At 39.4% G+C, this 24258-nt stretch overlaps 1 protein-coding gene across 5 annotated transcripts in view; it reads left to right on the forward strand.

Moving 5' to 3' along the window:
• The window catches only part of ppp1r9a (protein phosphatase 1, regulatory subunit 9A), a 55346-nt gene that overhangs the window by 4114 nt on the left and 26974 nt on the right, over window positions 1-24258 (forward strand). For 4 of the 5 annotated variants that reach the window (XM_042012015.1, XM_042012019.1, XM_042012018.1 and 1 more), the window contains exons 1-5: window positions 2189-2618; window positions 4115-5609; window positions 18042-18174; window positions 19742-19862; window positions 23129-23233. In XM_042012015.1, the coding sequence (XP_041867949.1) occupies window positions 4224-5609; window positions 18042-18174; window positions 19742-19862; window positions 23129-23233 (1745 nt within the window). In that variant the 5' untranslated portion in view covers window positions 2189-2618; window positions 4115-4223. Of the gene's footprint in view, window positions 1-2188; window positions 2619-4114; window positions 5610-18041; window positions 18175-19741; window positions 19863-23128; window positions 23234-24258 lie in introns of those variants that run through there. The other variant, XM_042012017.1, reaches the window with a different exon arrangement.

A 24258-nucleotide genomic window follows, 5' to 3' on the forward strand; every position in this document is an offset into this window, starting at 1 on the left:
TTACAAAAGGTCCATCACAAGCAGTCTACATGGTCCTACATGCACATGAATCACAGTAAATTGGACAGTGTTCCACACATATAAACTTAATGTAATCATTCTCTCCCAAGTATAATAACCTCATCAATATGAACAGCTAAGATTTGCAATTACAGACTTCCAAATGAAAATAGTCAACTTAAAATAAACTATCCTTATATTACTAAGTCAGTCTGCTCTCTCTTCATTTTTGCAAGTCTGTAGCTTCCAATCCGATGTTAGATCATGTTTCAAACCAGGCGTCAAGGCATAATTACATTTAGATCTATAACTGTAGAACTGAAGACTGTACAATATGCTACACTATAACCAAAATATTTTACACAAGTGAGCTAGAGTAACACAGCAGTACCTGTATATTGTTTAAGCTTCGCACAGTCACTCATGCAAAAGAGACTCAATCCAACTCCTCATTACACAATGAGTGACAGTCACTGACTGTCTTCTTTAAGATGAAACTTTATAAAATCCTTTAACCCAGCTTGGAAGCATCATCCTTTTAAGTTGACTTTTAAGCTTAAAGGTGGATTTGTACTCGTTTGCATGCGGCTGGTGAATTTGCTCTCGCACTCGAGCTTAGGGGGTATGCGTCATTTTTTCAGTTCCGGTACTTATTTTCAGTTTTAGAACAACAATGGCATCCGGTATGGTTCAGTGTCTTTATTAGCTTGTGGAAGAAAACAAAGAAATAATTCGATCAGCCTCTCATAAACTTGATTATTGTGTGTTGTTTTTAAAAATGTTGGTTACTACACAAGTTCAGCGAGAAGATCCAGAAATCCATAAACTCGTAGGAAGGTTATAAGGGAGTACTTCCACATAACCATCTGTGTAGCAGGGGTGCACATCAGCTCTGGAAAACGTGCACGTCAGGCTTCCGTGGAGCTGCGCAGAACCCACGGTGGAGACGCAGACGCTACATGAGTGTAAATCCCTATAGTCTGTTGTGTGTAGGTGTACAAATGATGTGGAGCTGGGCAGCTGCTGAATGCCCCTGTGTTGCTAGAAACTTTGCACAGACCATATGAAGGTTCTGGATAAGGTGTTATAGGTTAAGGTTTCATTTACATCAGCTCTTCTGACTAGAATGCTAGTTTGTTTTCTTGGAAAATCTGGTTTGTTTTAGATGGTGTGAATGTGCAACCAAACTCTGATGCAGTTCAAAGAAGTGACCTTTGGTCTGCTTACAAACTAAGGTTTTGGCCTGTTTCAAGTGAACCAAATTCAGGAAGCAGACTACATAACAAAGGGTATTGTAGGTACACATGGCATTGTGGGTAAATGCAACCAAAACACATGTACATGTAGAATGATAGTCAGGATAAATGGTTCGCAGTCAAATCGAAAAATGCAATCAAAGTTTTGACTGAATTATAGTCAATCCAAGGCCACTAGGATTTGATCCAACACCATATTTTGCTCTTGTGTGGTGGAAACAGAAGTTTCCAGATATTAACCAATAGATAAGCCAGTTTTCTTGTTCATTTATTGTCTTTTCGTCTTCAGTCATTAATTATGCAGTACCACCTCTGGAGAGGACTTGAACACGTTATTCAGAAGGTCCGGTATGTTTGACTAAGTGCAGTGTGAAAGCAAACTCGGACCAGAAGAATGTCATAAACTCCAAATAAAAAGAGTCCCCAGTCGTACCAAGTTTAGTGGACTATTAGGTGTGAATGTGCACTAATTATCAAACATGTTAATGTTTAATGTAGCTGTGTATGAGTTAGCATAATCTTTAAAAAATATTTTTCTTTGATGATTTATACTGATCCTAAAAGCACAACTGACTAAAACTTTAAATCACTCCATTCCTGTTAACTAGTTAAAAGTAGTATAGAAATAAATGAGGTTACTTAAAGTGCAAGTCTTACAATAAAAAAGAGCAGCTACCTGAGCAGATGTACTTTATTGCATTGCAGCACTAAATTGCGCTTGCTTTGTTTCCTAAGGTCCACTTGCTGGTCCGCACACCATACGTTGGGAAGCCCTAATTTGAACACATCACACAGCATCAGAGTGGTCCTTGACCCTGTCCACCCCACCCAAAGCCCTCTGATGAACAATAAACGGCCAATGAAGTTACAGTTGCTGTGTGTTGGTATTTATGCGAGACTGCAGCTCACTGAAAGTCCCTCCGCGCAGCAGATTATCGGACGGAACCATTGCCGCAGTTCAGGTTTTTGCACCTGTCACATGACGCTTTACATTCGCAAATCACCGGCTATCAAAGCAGCAGCTCAGTCTACTTTACTACAGCGCGGACGTATATCGGACGCTGCCGTCCAGCAAAGGCTGCCACAGTGCAGCTCTCAGTGAGATGAGCTGCCAAACTGCACCGACACCCCTATTGTGCAACTGGCAGCATCACCCTCTGCCTGCAATGGCGTTGTAGCGGCTCTAGTATGTCCCAGCGTTTTAATAGTGGCGATTCCGTCCGGGGCTGTTTACAAGCGATAGATAGACATGTTTTTTTTTTCGGGAGGTTTTACAACAATAGCATCACCATTTTTCCCCAGTTCACCCTCTGGATTACAGTTTATTTGTACAACGCGTTCAACGAAGCTGGAGCCCTGGATGTAAGTCTTTTGTTTTTCTAACAGTGAAGCAACATCGCGGATGTTTGTGGTTAACAGTTAACTTCTTCTTGAAATCACTAAGAATGGTTGATCATATGTCCTCTGCCGCGCGCAGAAATGCACACAAGGAAAATGTAAATAAATAAATGTTAAACCGTTTGAGAAGGAGGAGGGGAACCTGAGCTGTCATGTTGTGCGCGGTGTGGCTGATGTGCGCTTGTTTGTCTGATCCAGCTGACTCAATGTTAAAGCCTCAGTTTGGTCTTTCTGCCTTTTCATACCTGTGCATTATCACCAGCACTGGGTGTTCCTGAAGTTCAAACGAAGGAAGCGACTGCACAAGGATTTCACATATGTCCAGCATGGTGAATGATGATTACTGAACCAGGACATTTAGGTTTCAGTTACTGCTGCTGATGTGTTTTGCAAATATACTATCCAGGGTCTGGTTTACAAAAAACCAAAACAAGAAACAAACAAACAAAAAAAAACTTAGATTAATGGATCCTCCATGTCCCAGATGTTTGTTGTTTGTTTGTTTTTGCTTTGTTTTGCTTTGTTTATCCTAGATTTATTATATCATGTTTTTTCTCTGCCTATATGAAATGCATTTCCAAACTTGATTTAATATTAATGGATTATAACTATGAAGTATGTAACCAGCATAACTAGCCTGATATTAGGCAAGCAAAGGCCTTTTTATGAAATTAGTTTTATGTTGTCTGCTGATTGTGCACCCAACAACATTTTCTTTGTAAGGCAAATGTTGTTAATACAATTCATGGGTAAGGGGGGATTATATCAAGTTGAAAACACCATGTCAGTGCTGGTTGGCAGAGCTGAAACATGTCACAGTTTCCTAAAGAAAACAGAGGGAGAGGGAAGCATAAGGAGAGGAATAAAATAACGGACCAAGCATCTTCCTACAGCATAGCAACATTTTAAACCAAAAAAGTCTTTACTCTTCTGCCTAGTGTCTGGTATTGATTTGTGAGCATTAAGTATAATCAGAGTGCTTTTAGCTCAAAAAAGCTTTTGAACCATGAGATTTTGCATCACAAATCAGGAATTCACTTAGCCTCTGAGAGGTTTATCAAGGTTTGTGACCATCATATTTTAAAAGTGTCACTTTACTTACCATTAATCACTTCTTTGATTAATGGTGGTCGCCTTCTATTTATGTGATATTATTGCATGCTTGCTTGCGTATTTATCCCTTGTGAATTTACATCATGTAGTGTTAGAAAATGTGTCTATCATTGGGAAGAGTGCACTAATCATAAGGTCAATGGTTTGATGCTGTCTCCTCCTGTCCTCATCCTCAGACAAGATTCTGAACACTAAAGTTGCCCTGTGGTGTTTTCACTATGGTTAATACATTAAAGAAAATACTACTGGCAGAATAAAGCAGCACTGCATGAATGGCCAAATGGCCAGTAAGACCTGGACAGTACTATAGAGATGCAGTGTATTTTCATCTCTTTTCATCTTTGCAGGTGAAACTGGGCCTGAAGGATTTGGACCAAGTCAACTAGGCTCAATCATCCCACGTTCTAATGAGGTCACGGTAATGCTGACATCCCCTCTAAATCCAAAGACATCATCATGCTAAAGACGGAGGCCTCTGGGGAGAGGACCAGCCTCCGGAGTGCCTCCCCCCACCGTAATGCCTATCGGGCTGAGTTTCAGGCACTCAAGAGAGCCTTTGACCAGCCTCGGATTGATGGAGACTCAAAGCCCAAAGATCTTGAGCGGGTAAAACAGCCAAGAGGCCGCCAGTATGGGGCCCATGTCAGTCGAATTAAGGACATGTTCATGCAAATGGGCTCAGAAAATACACCGGCTAGGACCAGAGGTCGCGATGAGTCCTCGCCACAGAAGCTGGTGAAGCCCACCAACTTCATCAATAAGGCTGATGGATCAGTGATAAAGCTCCAGCATTCCTCATCAGCTGACAGGATTGGAGGTGCAGGGGCAAAGTTCTCAGAAACCAGGAAGCTGTTTGAGCAGCAGTCACGGGACCAGTCCCAATCACCAGTCTTTCCCTACTTACGTGATAAACGGGGCTCACATGAGCATCTTGATGACTGGCGAGGGGCGAAGTCCAACAGGGGCAGCACAGACTCCTTGGACTCCCTGTGTTCCAGAACAGAGGCGTCCTCACCAACTGTCAGCCAGCTCAGTGCTGTTTTTGAAAATGCCGATCACCACAATCAGAGTGTTCCTTACAGAGGAGTCAGCCGACGAACCCTATACTCACCTGATGGATCCCTCCGCCATGGAGGTGATCTCAGTGAGGATGATTCAAGACAATCTCCAATTCATGGAACCTACCGGAACAGGATAGGTGGCAAGTATCCTGCATCCTCATCCTCTGAGGATCTCCTGAGTCCTAGTCCTGGGGCAGAGACTTCAGAACCCAAAATAGAGGCTCCAAAAGATAAAGAGGCCCAGGACAAAACTGATGTCACTCCAAAGGGAGAGAGACAGCGTTTGCCTGGGGTCACCACCAATGAAAGCCAAGTTAATGGCTCTTGCGAGGAAGAAGAAAAACCCTCAGACTCTATAATGCATACTGATGATCAAGAGGTCTCCAAAGCCTCAAAACCTACACACGGTGCTGAGATTACTAACAAAGTTTTGAAAGAAACTCCTCCTGAACTCATCACAACTTCCCTGACCCAGGAAAGCAAAGAGGACAGAGATGCTTCAAAGGAAGACAAACCCTCTGAATCTCCCGATGTCCAGAGGGAAGCACCTGAGGATGAATACACTGGCAATGAGCGGGTTATTTTCAACGCAGATGGGGATGCCTGTTACCAGGGTTGGGGGGAAAGCTGCACAGATCCTGAGGATGACCTCTACGGTGATGACGAGGATATCATCTATGACCCAGGCTCTGAGCTGACAGAGATCCCTGGTCTGCCAGATGAAAACAAAGAGGACATCCCCCCTAAGAGGACGATTCGTTTCAGCACTGCTCCCATTACAGTAAGCTGGATGCTGTACAAAAGTGTTGTGGAAGCCTTAATTGTGTAAACACACTGAACACAATCCAACATAAAAAGTCCTTTTTCAGCTCTTATCAAAAGTAGGTTAAAACAGCTGAGAACTAAAGCTGTGTTTAGAGCTCTCTTTCTATGGGCTAGTATTTTTAGTCACAGTTGAACTACACATTGATGTTAGCTTTGTTCTGTTAACATACATGTTTGTGGCATAATATGATCTTGGTAAAATTATCTGGCTTCAGACATTTTTCAGATATTAGATGTCTGTCTGTATGTTAGTAAATGGAGAATTGCTCTCTGGGAATTCAACATGCAGCACATCTGTGCATGTGTTAGTCACGCTGGTTCAACGCCCACACAGTTTTCACACAAGATGCTGTGTTTGAGTTTCCTCATTCTGTCTTGTTTTTTAAATCAGGACACTATTTGATGAGGGTATTTTGCATATAATGAATTTAGTAGTGGGCTCATTGCTTTCATGTAATACTGTGTTACACAGCAGGTTACAATTGATGCAGTACAGGTTTTCCCAGGGTAAAGAAAAGTAGTAATTGCAACACAGTGGCATGTGTTGCATCTGCTTCTTAGTGTTTTGATGTTGTTTTCAGCACTGAGTTGGACACAATGCAGCCAGTGTTTTTTCTGGATTGGAGTGATGGATTTGGGAAGATTATGGGGAATATTTTCCAGTCTTTATCCTCAAGTATTCAGAATCACTGTGCTTAACATTTGTATAGCTAAACAAGATGCTTTACGTTGCTTTATTCCTCTTTATCTTGCATTCAGTTTGTCAGTTAAGTCTATTTTTTATGAGTGAGACACTCAGCCTGTTGATAGAAGAAAAGTTTGTGCCTATGAATGAGGACACGTACAGTTTAAGATTTGAAACACAGTTTTGAGTTAGAGATTAGGGTTTACATAGAAAAGCTTAAAATGGATCAAATATAAAGATCCCACAGGTTGTGAATAAATCTTATGAACATGTTGTAGTGAACCAGAACAATTAGCCTAGTTATTCTGCGGAGAAAATGTGATGTTAGCTAACTAATTACCCTGCACAGTCGTTCCTTTTGCTCTTTTGTCTTTCCTCTCAGTCAGGATACAGTACAAGTGCCTGAAAAAACACAACACACATAAACGGCTGCAAGAAAATCTAATTGTAGCTGCATTTTGATCATATTTCCATATCAATGATGGCCAAAATGTATATGTGAGATAATATTGCTGTAGCATTACACTAAACACAATATTCAGTATGTCTGTGTTTTGCAGTCAACTTTCACTGATACAAATCTTCTTTTTGATCAATGAAAGGTGGCTTATTTTTTCCTAATTTTGCAAGTTTACCACACACTGAATGTGAACACTGCAAAGCTTGTTGTCCCAGTTAGGCTGAACAAGCAGAGTGTGCTCCTCTGTTGTTGTCTGTCGTTTCAAGGCTTCTGTTTTCTATGAAAAGGACTGCCGCTCATTCATCATATAGAATATTAAAGAGGGGATCTGCCCCCACCCCTTCACACAAGCTTATGCCAAATTAGACATGCACCCCTCCCACCTCTTCATCATACCTCCCCTCTCCTCTCAGCACATGAGGAACAAACAGGGTTCTGTCTTTTGTTCGTCTATATAGTGAATGACAAAGCTATTTTCTCAGCGTTCAGGCCAGCACGGGTCCAGTTTGACCCCTGTGGGAGTGGACTGTGGAAGGTTTTCATAATAAAACTGTTGTATTATACATAATACTTAATGTTTTGTTTTTTGTTTTTTTGTATATTTTTTTTGTCAAACATATTGTAGCCCTGCCAATTCTGTCATGTTAAGCATTACAACATCACTGCTCTAAAAGCTTGTTTGATTTTATAAGTTTTCATGGTAGCCACAGATAAAAATAATAAAAAAAAAAAAAAAAACGCTATCAGCCTTTGGCAATATTTTGTAAACTTTTTTTTTAAATCAACTTAGAAGCATTGATAATGAAAAAAAGCTGATTTATTTGTTAGTATTTTTTTAGTAGTTTTTGGCAGGATCACTTCAAGGGAAGTTGAGTCTGTTTAACCTCTTCAGCCCAGAATTACAAATTTTAATGTTGCCATGCAAATACACCCAGATGTGCGTGTCTGCTTAAGGAAAAGCTCTTATAACTCATGTGATCTGCTGATTTTAATCACCAATAGGGTAAAATTTAGCCTGTTTACTTATCACCAAAATCTTTTTAAACTGTTAACTTCTATAAATGTCTGCCTAACTTTTTGTTTTAGAAATAATAACATATCATTGTTAAGATGAACAAACAACGTTATACTTGCTGAAAAATCAGCATATTTGTAGGATGTAGGACAGAGTTAGCCTTCCCCACAGTAAATACAGCCTCACAGAGCTGGTTTTTTTTAGCTGTAAACCACAGCTGTAACATCTTCACTGACCCACTAAGAAGATACTACTTTGAGCCACCAGACACAAGGCCGTCTGCTTTCCAGAGGGCACTAACCTGCAGAAGAGAATCAGGTCTTGTGTTCATTGAAACTGCTGGTTTTATCTCTGACATCAGTGTAGTTGATTAGTGCATGGCCCATAGATTAAAGTGGTAGCACAGAAGTGGATTCAGTCCTTCGTCAGACATTTGGTGTGCTGTTTTGAAAGTGTCCTCTGTGCAGCTGATATGAAGAATAAAATATGCTGTTTGAATGTGTCACACACATTTCAGCCCGTTTCCAGTTCCATTGCTTAGTTCTTTAAGGTTTTCAATTTTTCCATCTTCAAGGCACTTCAAATTCCAAAACTTTTAACTATTCTTCACTTGTTGCTGTGTTTTTTTGTTGTTGTTGTTGTTTCCTTGTCTTGTTTTTCTCCCCTCCACAAGAATGACATATACTTTTGGATTATACTTTTTGTGCCTGTGGACCAGCTGCATTTTTATTAGTCAAGATGCTGCAGTGTCTTAAAATTGAGCAGATGTGATGAGTGGAGGTGGAGCAGCAGTTAACTGTCCACTGATGTGGCTCTGCAATCAGTCACTCCACTCTGCATGTTGTCTGCTACTGGATTGCAGACAATGAGTTTGTGTCTATTAGATTCTGCTGCTGCACCATTAGTGGGATGCTGAGTAGAATGGATCTAAGCTTAGAGCTATAATCAATATGAGAGATGTATGTCACTCCTCTTATCTGTAGCAAAGCTTATGTAGATGCAACCAGATGTTTTGGTATATTGTTCTACATTATTCCAACAATGGGATTGTATTTAGTATATTTAGTTTCTAGTTTTTAGAATAACATGATGTGTGAACAGGGTGATGCACTGATTTATTTACAATTGCAGATTAGATCACACTGCAAACATTTTGTTTAAAAAACAACTAACACTCTGTTCATTTGCATTATATGTATTTATTTATCAGCTCCAGTATGCAGAATTATTCACAGAATTATCTTTTACTTTACTGGAGCATGTTGGAACATCATTATAAACTTACTTATGTTGAAAAAAGGACAAAATACCAATTTACATTCACTCAGTGCTGTTCCTCAGACTTGTCAGGCATTAAGAGATGGTCATTTTTCTTGAGGATTTCAAAGCTGATTTGTCTGCCCTCAATTTAGTACATGGCTGCGGAGGCTCCCAGGATGCATCTTCTGGCTTTGCCCTTCCTTTTGTACGTGACAGTTTATCCAACAATTTTGTCATGTACACAGATCAACATTAGACATGTGGGATTCCAGACCATCTTTATCTGGAGCATAGCCTGCAATCGTGTAAGGCCAACTCAAATTAGATGGCCTATTGCCAGCAACTTTGTCATCTTACTGTTCCTTTTTTTTTTTGGATCGCTCCACTTTAGGACAGTCTGTCTTTCTGGGTGAGAATATGTACAGTCATGGACAAAATTGTTGGTACCCTTCGGTTAATGAAAGAAAATATCACAATGGTCACAGAAATAACTTGAATCTCACAAAAGTAATAATAAATAAAAATTCTATGAAATTTAACCAATGAAAGTCAGACATTGCTTTTCAACCATGTTTCAACAGAATTATTTAAAAAAATAAACTCATGAAACAGGCTGTAATGTGTGATTTTTAGAGGTTCGTGGTGGTCGGCAGATGAAACACACAAAGTCAGAGTGCTAGAATAAATGTGTCAGGTTTATTCCCCGCAGCTCATGACACTCATCATTACATCTCAATGGGTTCAGCCTTATAAGCATAGCATAGCTTGCCCTACCTTTGACACGGACTGGAGAGCCAACAATCCCGGTAGAGTGGCTTAGAAAACCCCGGCTGGGCGTTCGTACGTAACCCGCAGCAGACTCTACCGAGATGTGGGATTTCCCCGTCTTTATACTTATTTAGAAAAACACAACATCGCATGAGAGAGAGGATGGCCGGTCCTTTCCCACAGGCGAGGATGAGTCCTGAGATCCTGTCTTGTAAACATATTTACAAGACACCCTTTTCTCACCCTTCCAAAGATAGGCAGTTACACAGTTCCCAAAACAAGCAGAATAATATAACAAAAACAGTATACAGGTGGTCACTTGGGACAAAACAAGCAGTTATATAACACCAATAGTATACAGATGGTCATTTTAGGACACAAATTAGATATTCCCATATCACAGGCCTGGACAAAAATGATGGTACCCCTACAAAAGACCGAAAATAATGTGACCAAAGGGACGTGTTAATCCAAGGTGTGTCCACTAATTAGCATTACAGGTGTCTACGATCTTGTAACCAGTCAATGGGCCTATATATAAGCTACAGGTAGTCACTGTGCTGTTTGGTGACATGGTGTGTACCACACTCAATATGGACCAGAGGAAGCAAAGGAAAGAGTTGTCTCAGGAGATTAGAAAGAAAATTATAGATAAGCATGTTAAAGGTAAAGGCCATAAGACCATCTCCAAGCAGCTTGATGTTCCTGTGACTACAGTTGCACATATTATTCAGAAATTTAAGATCCATGGGACTGTAGCCAACCTCCCTGGACGTGGCCGCAGGAGGAAAACTGATGACAAATCAAACAGACGGATAATACGAACGGTAACAAAAGAGCCCAGAAAAACTTTTAAAGAGATTAAAGGTCAACTTCAAGCTCAAGGAACATCAGTGTCAGATCGCACCATCCGTCGTCGTTTGAGCCAAAGTGGACTTAATGGGAGACGACCAAGGAGGACACCATTGTTGAAAACAAATCAAAAAAAAGCCAAACTACATGTTGACAAGCCACAAAGCTTCTGGGAGAATGTCCTATGGACAGATGAGACAAAAATGGAACTTTTTGCCAAGGCTCATCAGCTCTATGTTTACAGATGGAAAAATGAAGCATATGAAGAAAAGAACACTGTCCCTACTTTGAAACATGGAGGAGGCTCTGTTATGTTCTGGGGCTGCTTTGCTGCATCTGGCACAGGGTGTCTTGAATCTGTGCCGGTACAATGAAATCTCAAGACTATCAAGAGATTCTAGAGAGAAATGTGCTGGCCAGTGTCAGAAAGCTTGGTCTCAGTCGCAGGTTATGGGTCTTGCAACAGGACAATGACCCAAAACACAGCTAAAATCACCCAAGAATGGCTAAGAACGAAACATTGGACTATTCTAAAGTGGCCTTCTATGAGCCCTGACCTAAATCGTATTGAGCATCTTTGGGAGGAGCTGAAACATGCCATCTGGAAAAGGCTTCCTTCAAACCTGAGACAACTGGAGCAGTTTGCTTATGAGGAGTGGACCAAAATACCTGCTGAGAGGTGCAGAAGTCTCACTGACAGTTACAGGAATTGTTTGATTGCAGTGATTGCCTCAAAAGGTTGTGCAACAAAATATTAAGTTAAGGGTACCATCATTTTTGTCCAGGCCTGTTTCATGAGTTTATTTTTTTAAATAATTCTGTTGAAACATGGTTGAAAAGCAATGCCTGATTTTCATTGGTTAAATTTCATAGAATTTTTATTTATTATTACTTTTGTCAGATTCAAGTTATTTCTGTGACCATTGTGATATTTTCTTTCATTAACCGAAGGGTACCAACAATTTTGTCCATGACTGTATGTGTAACAGCATTGCTCACAGTTTTAAATTAAAACCTTAAATAGTGATATTGGAGAATGTCATTTATAAAAGGTCTTTATGTTTGCACCCATATTGCTAGAGCTCAGTCTTATTCAGTTTAGTCTTGTGTTGTAGTAGGTGCTTTTTAGGGGTTCCAAAATCCTCTCTTATCTCATTCTCGCCACTCTTTTTTTTTTTTCTTCAAATGCATCAAAGTCCACAAAACACAAGTGATCACACAAAAAAAGTCTCCTGATGAGTGGAATTCTCTTTTATTTTCTCCCATACAACTCTGTGGATCTGTTCATTGCAGCTAGATGTATCCTTTCAGTGTGCAGCTTGCACTATTTTATTTTATTTATTTTTTTTGCAAGTACTCTGGCTTTTTCCCTGCTCTCCAAAGTTATATACATTAATAGATAAATCTAAATTGGCTAGAGTAGTGAGTTTTCATGGTTGTCTAGGTCTCTGCAGCCTCGGGTTTATCTCATTTTTGCCCAGTGGCAGCTACATGTAATATCAGTTTTTTTAACAATCAAGCAGGATGTATTCTCTAGATTCAAAATGCAGATTATATTATGCAAATACAAATTTACTAGATATATTGAATAGCTGTACATTTATTTCTTGCATACTTTGTTCCTCTTAAAAAAACAAAAAGTAAATTACTGCAAAATGTTATTGAAATGTTTTACAGTGGCCTTTAGTTTCTTCTACTCCAGTAATTCTGGTGGATTTTTTTACACTTTGAGCAGGGTAAAGCTGGCCATCACCTTCGTCATTATGTAATCAGTGGTTGGTTACAGAGGAAGAGGAGGGTGTTGTTGCAACATTACAGCAGATACGTTACATAACTAGTGACACCTGATCAACAGGGTGTTGGTCAGGTATTTTTTAGGTTTCTTTTAAGGACACTAAAAAAAAGACAAATTTACTTGTTCTAAAATATCTAGAAGTACAACTTTTGTGTAATAATGTAGGCATTGAACCACAAGCTCAGTGTAAACAATCCATCAGTGGATTAAAGCATTATTCAGCCCAAACTGTCCAATTAAAGGTTGTATTTTTGTATCTCAACATGTTGACAATGGAAGGGGAAATTATTATGACACCAAATATTTTTCACGCAGCTTTCATCGCAGGTCTAACTCACGAGTCGGACATTGTGTATGTGTATGTATTATTGCACGCATGTATCTTAGTCACTCCATTATTGATGCAGTTGTGTTTTTGTTTGCTTGTTTCGGTGCCACATGATCCTCCCCGGAGCATGCATTTTTAATATTCTGGGAAAGGCGAGATGCCTTGTGGTTTTTTGGGGCTGGTCAGTTACCACATTGCAGTCTGTCATGAACACGCCCACCTACCTAATCTCGTCTTCTGCTAATGATATTACTATTGGCGTTTCTCACTGCTGTAAAAAACTGCACAGGACTGAGTTTCTCAGTGACACAGAGTTCTCACTGTCTGCCAGGCTTGTGTTTAGGAGGGTTCAGACTGCCACACTATCGTCATTGCCTTGTTTATAGTGAGTCAGAGGCACAATTTATGTGAATGGATGTACGGTTAATTAAACATTATCAAACATTCTAAATAGCGCAGATCAAACAGAGTCTTTATTATGCTTTGTAGAAACAGTCCTGCACTCTACCAAGTCATTATTTCAGCCTAATGAGTTACATAGTATAGCAAGTGGGCATGTTCTGTAACAAGCAACATGTTGTTGTGTTACTTCTCATTCCTGCCTCCCACTAACTGTGTATGATAATTTTCTCTGCCCCCTTGCTTTAAGATGGCCTCTTTTCCTCCCTTTCTCTTTCTCTCTTCCCCTGCAGTTACCCAATGGTTTGGTTGTTGGTGGGAGTCAAGGCACCCAGTGGTGTTGTGGTATGGACAGTAGAGCTGCTGCAGGGAAAAAACTAGAGGAGCTGGGCAGTGTGAGATGGGAGAGCGTGACTCTGTTAAAAAAAACAAGTTTCTCTTTGCTATCTCCTGAAGAATTTCTATTACTTCACTGCAGCTGATTGGAATATCCTTCTCTTTGTGAGGCATCTTTGCAATACAGGATAAAAGATCTATATTTTTGCAAGGACTTTAATTACACAAATAACTAATGTGGAGAATGTGTGTATGTATATTGTCTAGTTGTTTGTACTATGCTGAATCATTCAGCATTTTTAAATGTCGGACCAAAATTCACCAAAGTGCAAGTAACACAATCTACTGGCCCCTTTTCTTGTTAAGGATATTTTTATTATCACAGAGCATTGGTCTGTTTGCAGCAACCCATCTAACAATCTAACACTTCAGATAAAACAATATGATATCAACTAACAAATGGCTGCCTGGTCAGTTTATCTATGTTTTATTTATAGTAAAAATTATAATTAAGTGGGACAGACCATGGCCACCAAAAACAGATAAGGGCCTTTCCAAAGGAGCACGTTGGGGCAGGTACTTCTATTTTAAATGAAAACACAACTCATACATTAAATCTTAATCACATATGCAGGAAAACATTCATGACATCACTTTTTTTTCTTTTTTACACAAGAACTTTTTTTTTAATGAATTTTAAGAATTTTTTGAATGACAAAAAAAAAAGAAAAGAAAGGAAACTTCCCCCACAAAGAACAGAATAGAACAAAACCTCAAAACAGGGGAAAAATAAATAACATAACTATTTCTTTTTAAATTATCTACTTACATGAATGTTATGTGTGTCTGTTCTGTATTCAGAAACTGTATCTGAAGCATAAAAAAAGAAATGCTGACTTATTCAACTGTGGCATTCCCTGTCAGTGTCGCATCCTCAGATTAGGGATGATGTATGTCAAGAAGACAGACAGGCTGACCTTGAATTGTGCTCACATTTATTGCAGTATGAAAATGTAGACTGAATATTTCAGTTTTTATTTCTCTTTTCTCACTTTTTCTTCATCCCATTTCAGCCTCTACACCTGTCAATCTCAGTCTGTTCTTGCTATCATCAGCAACTGCCTCGTTTCCACACTTTCCACAGCACCTTTCAGCTGGTTACGTGTGTGGGTGGGTGGGTGGGTGGCCACAAGTAAAAGTAATGAAATGCAAATGTATCAAGGTGTTGCAGCAGAGTGGATCATGTCTGTGTGTATGTGTGTGCATGTGCCAAGCAGTTGTTAATCCACTGCAGGCTTTGTTGGGCTCATGCCATGGCACTGGGAACATTTCTCCTAGGTTTTCCAGTCTCCTATTGCCCTGGGCAGGGAGGGTGACAGCAGCACTGGCACCAATACACCAAAGGCCCAGTTTAATACCATCAGAGGCTGTTTGCCGGGAATGGGCGCCATGCCGTGCTGTCTCAGGAAAGGACTCAGACAACCCCAGAGCAAATTACTGCTGGCCTCACTTGCTCCTGAGCTGCCTTATATACACACATAGCCTTACCAAAGGGTACACATGGGTACATATCACTGCTGCTCCAAACCATCATATGAATCATTCTCTTTTATCTTTTTTAGAATATTTTGTCTTCTTTTATTTACTGCTGCTTTGTTTTCTGCACATCTTGATGATTTTTGCTTTCCTCCCATCTTCTGTTTCTTAGCTCAGGTTTTCTCCCGGCTTGTTTTGCTGTCCAGTTGTCTCATTTCTGTTTCTACTTTTTTACTTTTATCCAGCTTTATTCCTTTTAATGAATCTCTGTATTGACTGTTGGCTAATCCCTCTCTATCAGAGGAACACAACAGTTTTGGGACTGAAGTGGCTGAGAATTATTAGTTTCAATACCAGTGTATTAAATTAGGATTTAGCTTTGATAAAGGGTTATTAACTGAATTTGTTTACCATGTTTATTATTACAATGTTTTTCTAAACATGTGAGCAAGGTTTTGACATGGTATTGAACAGCCTCAGCAAGTTATGCATGCCTGCACTGTTAACTGACTGTTAAGTACACTTATATTAAGCCTGCATAAGTTGTGCATGATCTGACTCAAATTTGATTATTAATCATTTTTATGGATTGAAGACACATGCTGTATGTTGAAATTATTTTGTTTTACACAATTATACACCTAGACCTATAAAATTTACAATTATTTCATAGGTCTGAGTGCAGACATTGCTGTCAGACTTTTTACTCTGCAGACGGCAGCAATATCTTACCTTACTGCCAAGGTTAAGCACAGTGTCACAGAATTGTTTACCAATTCATATCTTTTTCTCCTGTGCATATTTCTAGTGTTATTTCAGGTCAAAAAGTAGTTTATGGGGGTATCATTTCAAAATCCAGGTATTGTCGTAGGACAAGTAGATGTTGGCAATCTATTATTCTACTGCTTTTGTTGACCTTTAAATGTCAGGAAGCTCGTCTACCTTTTTTGTTTCCTCTTAAATTTGGTTTCAGTTTTGTTTTTGCTCTGAGTCTTAATGTTTACCCAACTGACTGAGCTAAGCTCAGTCTCTCACTGTGTGAAAACAGTTTGTGCTTGGACAGGTTGGAGATGTGCTTGATAGTTACACTATCAGGTGTCTTTGTCTTGAGGGTAAATGGTTCCTGTTTGCTGCTGCAGTCAGACTGTGTTTCTCTTTTACTCTCTTTCTGCCTTCAGATTCTTATTTCCCTCGTGTGATGTTTCATTTATCTCGTCAGTCCTCGTTTCAGTTACCAACACTCTCCCCTCTATCCTTTGCCTTCTCAGTACATGTGTCTCTCAGATTTGTTGAATTCCCTCTCCTGCCCTTTTCTTATCTTTCACCATCACTGCGCCTCCACAATCTCTTCTTTGCTTGCATTCCCTCACAGATCCACCCACATCTGTCCTCTTCTCGCTTCATGACCTCTTTCTCTCTCAAATGACTAGCCACATGCTAATGTGTTTGCAGATAGCACACACTGACTGGGAGAGGCCATTAGAGGATGTACTGACTGCCAATGGTGGCACTCAGTCCAGGACGTTCAGGACAGTGCAAGTGCTGGTGTTAGCATTTGTCAGCAATATGTGTGTGTGGGTGTGGGTATGTGTTCTACTGGTTGTTTACTGTTTACAAATGTGCCTACGTTTTTGATATTTCTCAAATACTGTGAGTAAAGTTATGCTAATGTGTGAGAGTGTGTGTGAGATTTGATCGATGTGCATGCATCTTCTGTTCATGCAAGTATCAATAATGCAGGGCGGTTGATCACAATGAATGATTGATGACAAGGAGGTCAAGGAGAGCGCTCATTCAGTATCACATAGAGGACCGAATAAACTCTCTGGTAGCATCACTCTACAACCAGCATGCTTTCTCCTAAACCGAATGTCTGTTGTGTTTTTACTGTAGGTTTTTTATTTATTTATTTATTTATTTATTTCTGTCACTCGGTAAGATATTGCTGCAGCATTGGAAATATTTTTTTAAAGCAAAGATATCCTAGCTAGCATGCAGTGTCATGCAGATTCAATGTTCTGAGTGTTTCCTTCAGTATTATGTTTTTTACTTTTCAGTACTTTATTTTGAATAGTTTTAAGTTACATATCACTCCATCTCTTTTCAGATCTAAATGCATGGATGCACACATCCCAAGTGACTAACACAAATCTTGCTTTAGTTTAATCAGTACACGTAATGCAACATGAAGCATTATTGATCTTATCTGTGAACACCACAGATTAGAAGCGTGCAACACTGGAAATCACCCATGATCGTTAATTTCCTGTTTGTAAAACCCTTGATTGTAGGAGGCATGATAATGTGACAAAGTGTCAAAACACTGACTGGCATCCAAACATGTCTGGCCACATGTTTGTCTGCGTAAACACTTCATTACCATTCATTTCTGTCGTCAGTACCAACATCCAGATTGCTGCAAAACACCTTGTTATAGATATGATGAGAGCATACACGTTTGAGTCAGCTTGTGCACAGCTTCCTCCTCTCTTACTCTTCCTGCTCGGTGCAGAAAGCAGTGAGACGGCATGGTAAGGATAAGATGTGAAGTGACAGCTGACTCTTGGAGGGAGGAGAAAAGGCAACCCTGTCTGCCATCACTGCATCGTGGTTTCTTGTATTGCAGCTTGTTGCTAGCTGCTAGGCTGCTTTGTTGTTTAAGTTGTGGCCTTGTTTACATCTGTGTCCTTAGTTTTGCAGATAAAGCTTAGAGGAAGTGTTACATCACTCCCACTCGTGTTCATAAACTTAGTAGCATCAAGTTTTTGCATTCAAAGTAATTAGTAATATTTGTATTAACTGTGATTGCGGTCAGTTGTGAGTGTAACAATAACCTTTTCTTGTTTTGGGTATTTGGCATAGTATGTCTTTTAGCATGCTTAAACAATTCATTATCACACGTCTCAATCTACTCTCCATAACACAAATTGCTATCTCCTTGTGTGTTTTTTCAGGTGTTCAACACCTACTCCAACGAGGACTATGACCGCCGTAATGAGGAGGTGGATCCTGTGGCTTCATCTGCTGAGTATGAGTTGGAGAAGAGGGTGGAAAAACTGGAGCTGTTCCCTGTGGAACTGGAGAAAGGTGGGAAAGAAAATCTAACAGCATCTTATGAGGAGGTGGTGCTGTCAGTTAGCCATGACACCCAAGAGACAGAATCACCCACACATGGCATGTCAGCAGATGTCTAGCTTTTCCTCCTGGTATTGTTTTTCTCATTTCTTTCTTTTAGCAGTTTGATTAAATTCTCCTTAGATTATTTTAAAAAGCCTGCACACATGCAGTTCATCCTAATCCCTCACCCTCCTGTACAAATCGTTATCATCAAGAACGGAAAATGGAGTGACTTTACACTCTAGAAATCCTCCATCCACTCATTGTTATGTAACTCGAACAGCCTGTGAATAATTAATGCAGGATGGGGATGGATAAGGGGAAGTTCCCATCCAGCATATTTCCTATTTATGTGATGGCCAGCTCATGTCTTGAATATATGTCTTTTCCTCCTCTCAGTTAATAATCTGATATATTTTAATGTATTTATCTATCCATACAGTCTTAAAAAAAGAAATACATGTCTGTCAGTGTTCTGCATCATCAAATTCTTAGAAACCATCTGATCTTTATGAGGACAGCCTCAGACAAATAACAATATATGATTTATTATACTGTGCCTACATCAAAATTGAACGGAAAATGTGTGAAAATCTAAGTTCAGCTTTATCGTTTTTATAGAAATAGAGAACGTAAATAGCAACTAACTGCTACTAATAAGAGTTAAAGTTCAGACTTTTCAGATCGTAAATATTCAAGTTAATGTGACATCACTGCTTAAGTTTGTAAAGCTGCATCTGAACAAACTACAAATATTCTTGAGCAATGTCGTTTGGACAGGTGAGACCAAGTGAAAATTTATGACCGTCATGCAGTGTCATATGTAGACAAAACTAAAAACAGCATATCTGCACAAACACCTGACACTAACTGTCAAAAGCACTGCAGTGAAGATGTGATGATTTGGGTTTGTTTTGCAGTGACAGGACCTGGGGACCTTAAAGTTACTGGCTCAACCATTAACTCCTCTCTATACTAGTAGCCTAGATGAAGACTGTGCCTTGCAACAGAACAATGATACCAAGCACAGCAGCAAATCAGCAAAATGGCTGAGAAAGCAAAGAATAGGGAGGTTGCAATGACTCAGTTGAGACCTTAACTTGATTTAAATGCTGTTGCAAGACCTTAGGAGAGCTGTGTACAAGCAAGTGGCCACAAACCTCAATGATCTGAAGCAACCTTGTAAAAAAAATAAATAATAGGGCTGGAAATTTCTTTGCAGCGATGCGAAAGACTGATAACGTCATGCAGAAATGTGATTACGTGAAGCTAATAAATTATTGGTGTGTGCATAATTTCCTGATAGGGATCAGATTATCTTTTTTTTCAGATTTTTTTATTTTTTTCATGTCTTAATACATCATATTTAATAGAATTGAAAGAGGCTGTGTTTTCTTTATCACCTAACTGTGTTTCCTCAAATCTTTATATACACTTGACATGTTGTCACCAGAAGCCATTTGAATCCAAAGTCACTGAAAAGTTAGGGAATGAAACCCTAAACATTCTAACATTATTATGTTGTTTTTCTTTCCAGACGAAGATGGCCTGGGGATCAGTATCATCGGGATGGGTGTTGGTGCTGACGCAGGCTTGGAAAAACTAGGCATCTTTGTCAAGACTGTCATTGAGGGTGGAGCTGCTGAGCGAGACGGCAGGTGAAAGTTGCTTTTCTGTTGAATATCACACACATTTCTAAATAAAAAGTGTAGTTATCGTGTTCTTACTGAAGAAAGCTTCACCCAACGGCTGACCAGGGTGCAGTGTTTCTGCCAGCCCACTTCAGCCCTCTGTGTCAGTGTCTTAAACACAGTCACGCTTTGTCCTTGTCAGATTTAACAGCAGGGGTTTGGATTAGATCCACCGGGACAAGAGAACTTACCCAGGACTGAATGTGTGCGTCTCTGTTCTGTTGGCAGACTGTGTGACAGAGATATCACATCATGATGATAAGGATATAGCTTATCTCATGTATTTTATGAAAGTTTGTCCAATAAAATTTCCCATTTACCCCATATTCAGCGTTTCTATCTCTGCCCCTGGATCTAGAAGTGCACTATAAAGCATGAATAGTCCAGCGTAAGCACTCAGGAGGATATGACAGCTTCTTAGCAGTCGAGTTGTGGTTTCTATTCTTAAACCACCAACTTCCACCTATTAGTGTATAACTGTGGTTCAGGTTCACTGTAAACTGATTAAAACACTGATGGTCAGGACTTCCCAGTGCAGGACGAGTACAGTAAGTGCTCTAAGCTCATCATCCAGACCGAAGCACTAGGGATGTTTGCAAAAAGGTGTGTTTTCTTCTGGGATTAAGTTTTCCTTTTATACAGCAGTCTCGGCTGTAGTTTTCCGGAACATGACAGTAAGATTAGTTAAAATGTTGTGAGCAAAGGGAGATGGAGGAGAGGAGCAGCAGAAAAGAAACTGCGTGTTGATCTGCTCTAAGTTGACAGTTTCACTGACTCCAGAAAGTCCTCAGTGAGGAGGAGTAATTAGAAAAAAAAGATCAATGCAAAACTGTGCTGAGCACATGTTCAGTGCATCTTTCTGTTTGTAGATTTCAGCCATTTTTTAAATGTATTTTCCACTTCGATGAACATGTTATCTTATTAATCATTATCTGACTTCATTAAAAGACAGACCCTTTCTTTTTTATGATAACTCTGCTTGCTTACATCTTGGCTCTAATAAAGACAGCCTCTAGTTAAATTTGGTACGAGGGTGAATAGCCAGTGGTTTTGATATTATAATTTAGAAATTTTGCTTCTTTTTTGACACACTGTTGATGAGTTACATGCAATCAAAGCCTCCTTTTGTCTGTTCTGCATTGAAATTGAAGACGACAAGCCAAAGAGCTTCTGGTACCAAAAATATTGTCCATTGTCTATAATTTTTTCAAATTTATATACTTTTTCATAGAGATTAAGAGCTTATTAACATATAAGACACTAAACTATCGTGGTGATCATTGGACATGATATTTGCTCATTAGCAGACTGTCAGCAAGCAGTAAATTAAAAATAGAATTATCCATATTTGTGATTGTGCTTGTGCCAGCCTGTTTGATTTTAATAAAGCCTTGATCCCAGTACGAAAGAAAAAACTAAAGATATTAAATGGTCTTGATCACAACTGATACCTGATAACTTTTGCTCATTGGCTCCCCCTCTAAGTGCTCACACTTTCCACAAACATGGGGGGTCACTATTGAAGATGGATTTGCCTCGTATCATTACCTCTCCTGTGATAGGACTTCCTGTCTATTGCTGAGTCGGACTTAATGGTCTAAGGCACACTAAGGCACTCAGTCCAGAGCAGAAAGATAGATGGAGTTGGCTGAGGCTCGTTGCATCATCTGCAGCTCTGCTAGGGTTAGATGGGGTTAGCAAGAGAAGGAGTGTGTGTATTTTAGTGTATTTTACATTTACTGACATCTTTTGCTGTTGTCCATTTGTGTTTTGTTTTGTTGTTTTTATTGCACTGCTGCCCATGTGTGACAGTGTTACACAAACCAGCCTTTAGCTAAACAAAGTTAGACAAGAACTTCAGAGGCCATGAAGGTCAAAAAACCCATGTGAGCATCTGACAGACAAGCAGTTTGCTCTCTGTCTACCTGTCAAGCCGATGTGTCTGTGTACATCCATATCACAGCTCTGCTTGATGCTGTAGGTGTCACAGTCATACTGAATCCTTCTCTGCAGCTGCTGCACACTCCATGTATGCATGTGACAGACTTGGAAGGGAGCTGAAAGGAAACTGGTTGATGTAGCTGATGGTACTGTCAGAAAACATTTTTTTAATGTTTTGGTTGTGTTTTTGCGTCAAAAATACAAAGTTTGCAGAGGTTTCACAATAAGAAATCTCTGTTTCAGCCCTTTACACACTAAAAGAAATGCATCTTTTATAAGTCCCTTAGGTTTCAAGAAGTATTGTGGATACTGACCCTTTAATGAATGGATTGAAATGTTGTTCTTATAATTCTAAAACATTATAATTTTGTTGTACAGTATATAAAATTGGACCTCCAGGTGTTTTGGTTGTGGTTTCATGCTGTATGAGAAAACTTGAGTTAAGAGGCCTTGACTGAAAATTATACAGAAATGAGTAAAAGCTGCATTTTTCTGACTTGGTTGCCTTTGTTTTGTGGACCAAAATGAATCAGAGCCTTTTCAGATCAATGAAGAACAAAGTGCTTTTTGTTGCAAAAGAAAAAATATCTGTGCCTTCAAGCACTGGAGTATTAGAATAATGTGCATTTTTGTTGAAAGATAATGAGCTTTAGTTTCTGTTTTATTCATATGAGAAAGAAATTATTCACAAACCACATTCAAAATTCCTCTTAGTCTGCGTTTTTTATTCAGATTTTCAAACGGATTTTAACTGAATATTTAGCAAGTATGTTCTATTTTAAGTGGTTGGTTCACAACTCGTCTGCTGTGAATACATTTTCACCAGTAGTTCAATTTAAGGTCAAGAACTTACGTGACGCTCCATCATTTTCAGATCAGAGTAGAAATCCCGGATGTGGCCCAGGGCGAAAGGCTAGCTGGCCTCCATGTCCTCATTAGCCCTCCTAGTTTGTTTTGAGCCTCATCTCTTCTGTCTCCTGGTTAGGCAGTAGTCTGGAGGTATTGCAGTGGAAATTTCTGCCTGCAAGAAAATGCAGCACTGTTTCAGTTTTGAACATAATGTAAACATGCGTGACAATCCAGTTTTTCCCCCCTTGTGCTTTTCTTAGGTGTTACACTACAATAATGTAATTTTGATATTTTCCTCTTGTTTTGGACAAGACACACATTATCTATTAGCTCTTTTAGCGTCTTTACAGTTTCAATTCTTATAAACCTGCAGATTACAGACATTTATTCTTTCAGTCTCTTTATTGAGAGTGTTAAATAATGTTTCTGCTTGTCTGCATCAGGATTAAGGTGAATGACCAGATCGTGGAGGTGGATGGGACCAGCCTGGTGGGTGTCACCCAAAGCTTTGCTGCCTCTGTCCTTAGAAACACGTCAGGAGTGGTTCGGTAAGATATTCATAAAACCTAAAAGACAAATGCTGCAGGTGAATAATGTGATGTTTAGTTTAAAGTTTATATCTGGTCTTATTCTTCTACACAGCTTTTTAATCTGTCCATAGACAGCTGTGAAATTATTTTTGTTTGGAAGTCTGCTGAGTTTTATTTTCTTTGCTTGCTTAAACTCTGAATACCTAAACATTTATAGGCCCATCTGCACGTTTTGTCAAGGCTCTTGAATCACTTGTAATAAAACAGACTTTCTGTTATAAATAGATACCTATCAGAAGGCCTTATCAGACCTTCAGGCTGTAAAAAAGCACAGTACAAATACACCAACCTCATATGTAATAAAAGACAACAAGCAGCATTGTGCAGCTTTTTTTTTAATCTGTCAAAGGCTTATGATGCCGTAAGTCATGCAATACAGAAGCAAAGACTCATAGGCGATGCTGAAAATATTATTACATGGTCTACATAATGAGGTTTTCTGTTAACTACAACAAGCTTGTGATACTATCCATCATACAGTATACGCCGTTTTTCTTATACATTTTTTTTCTTGCATTACAACATTGAATTTAGTTAAAGGGAAAACTAACCCTAACCCTAATGTAGGTATTAGCTTGGCTCCTCCGTGCATGGAGTGAAGGGTGTGCTGACTGCAGTCTGCGGCATTGCCTAAATACTTCACACCAGCCCCACTTCTATAAATAAATAAATAGATAAATAAACCCTGACGACTCATTTATACTGTTTATTCTGGCTGGATGCTCTGCTTTCTTACCCACTAGCAAGTTTTTATTTGCAAAACTCTTTTTGGTTTTCTACATATTACATACAGACCTAAATCCTTCAAAACAATGAATTATTCCTCTTTTCCTTTTCCAAAAGCTTGTACTGGATTGGGGAAAAATATCATTCTAATATTATGTCCCTACACGGATTTAGCTGGACTTGAGTTATGTTATTGCATCATGTTTATCACCTTTTAAGATCCAGTTTTGTTTTTTAACTGTGCTTTCTTCAGAGGC

The sequence above is a fragment of the Melanotaenia boesemani genome, chromosome 17, assembly GCF_017639745.1.
Source record: "Melanotaenia boesemani isolate fMelBoe1 chromosome 17, fMelBoe1.pri, whole genome shotgun sequence".
In the NCBI taxonomy this organism is placed as follows: domain Eukaryota; kingdom Metazoa; phylum Chordata; class Actinopteri; order Atheriniformes; family Melanotaeniidae; genus Melanotaenia; species Melanotaenia boesemani.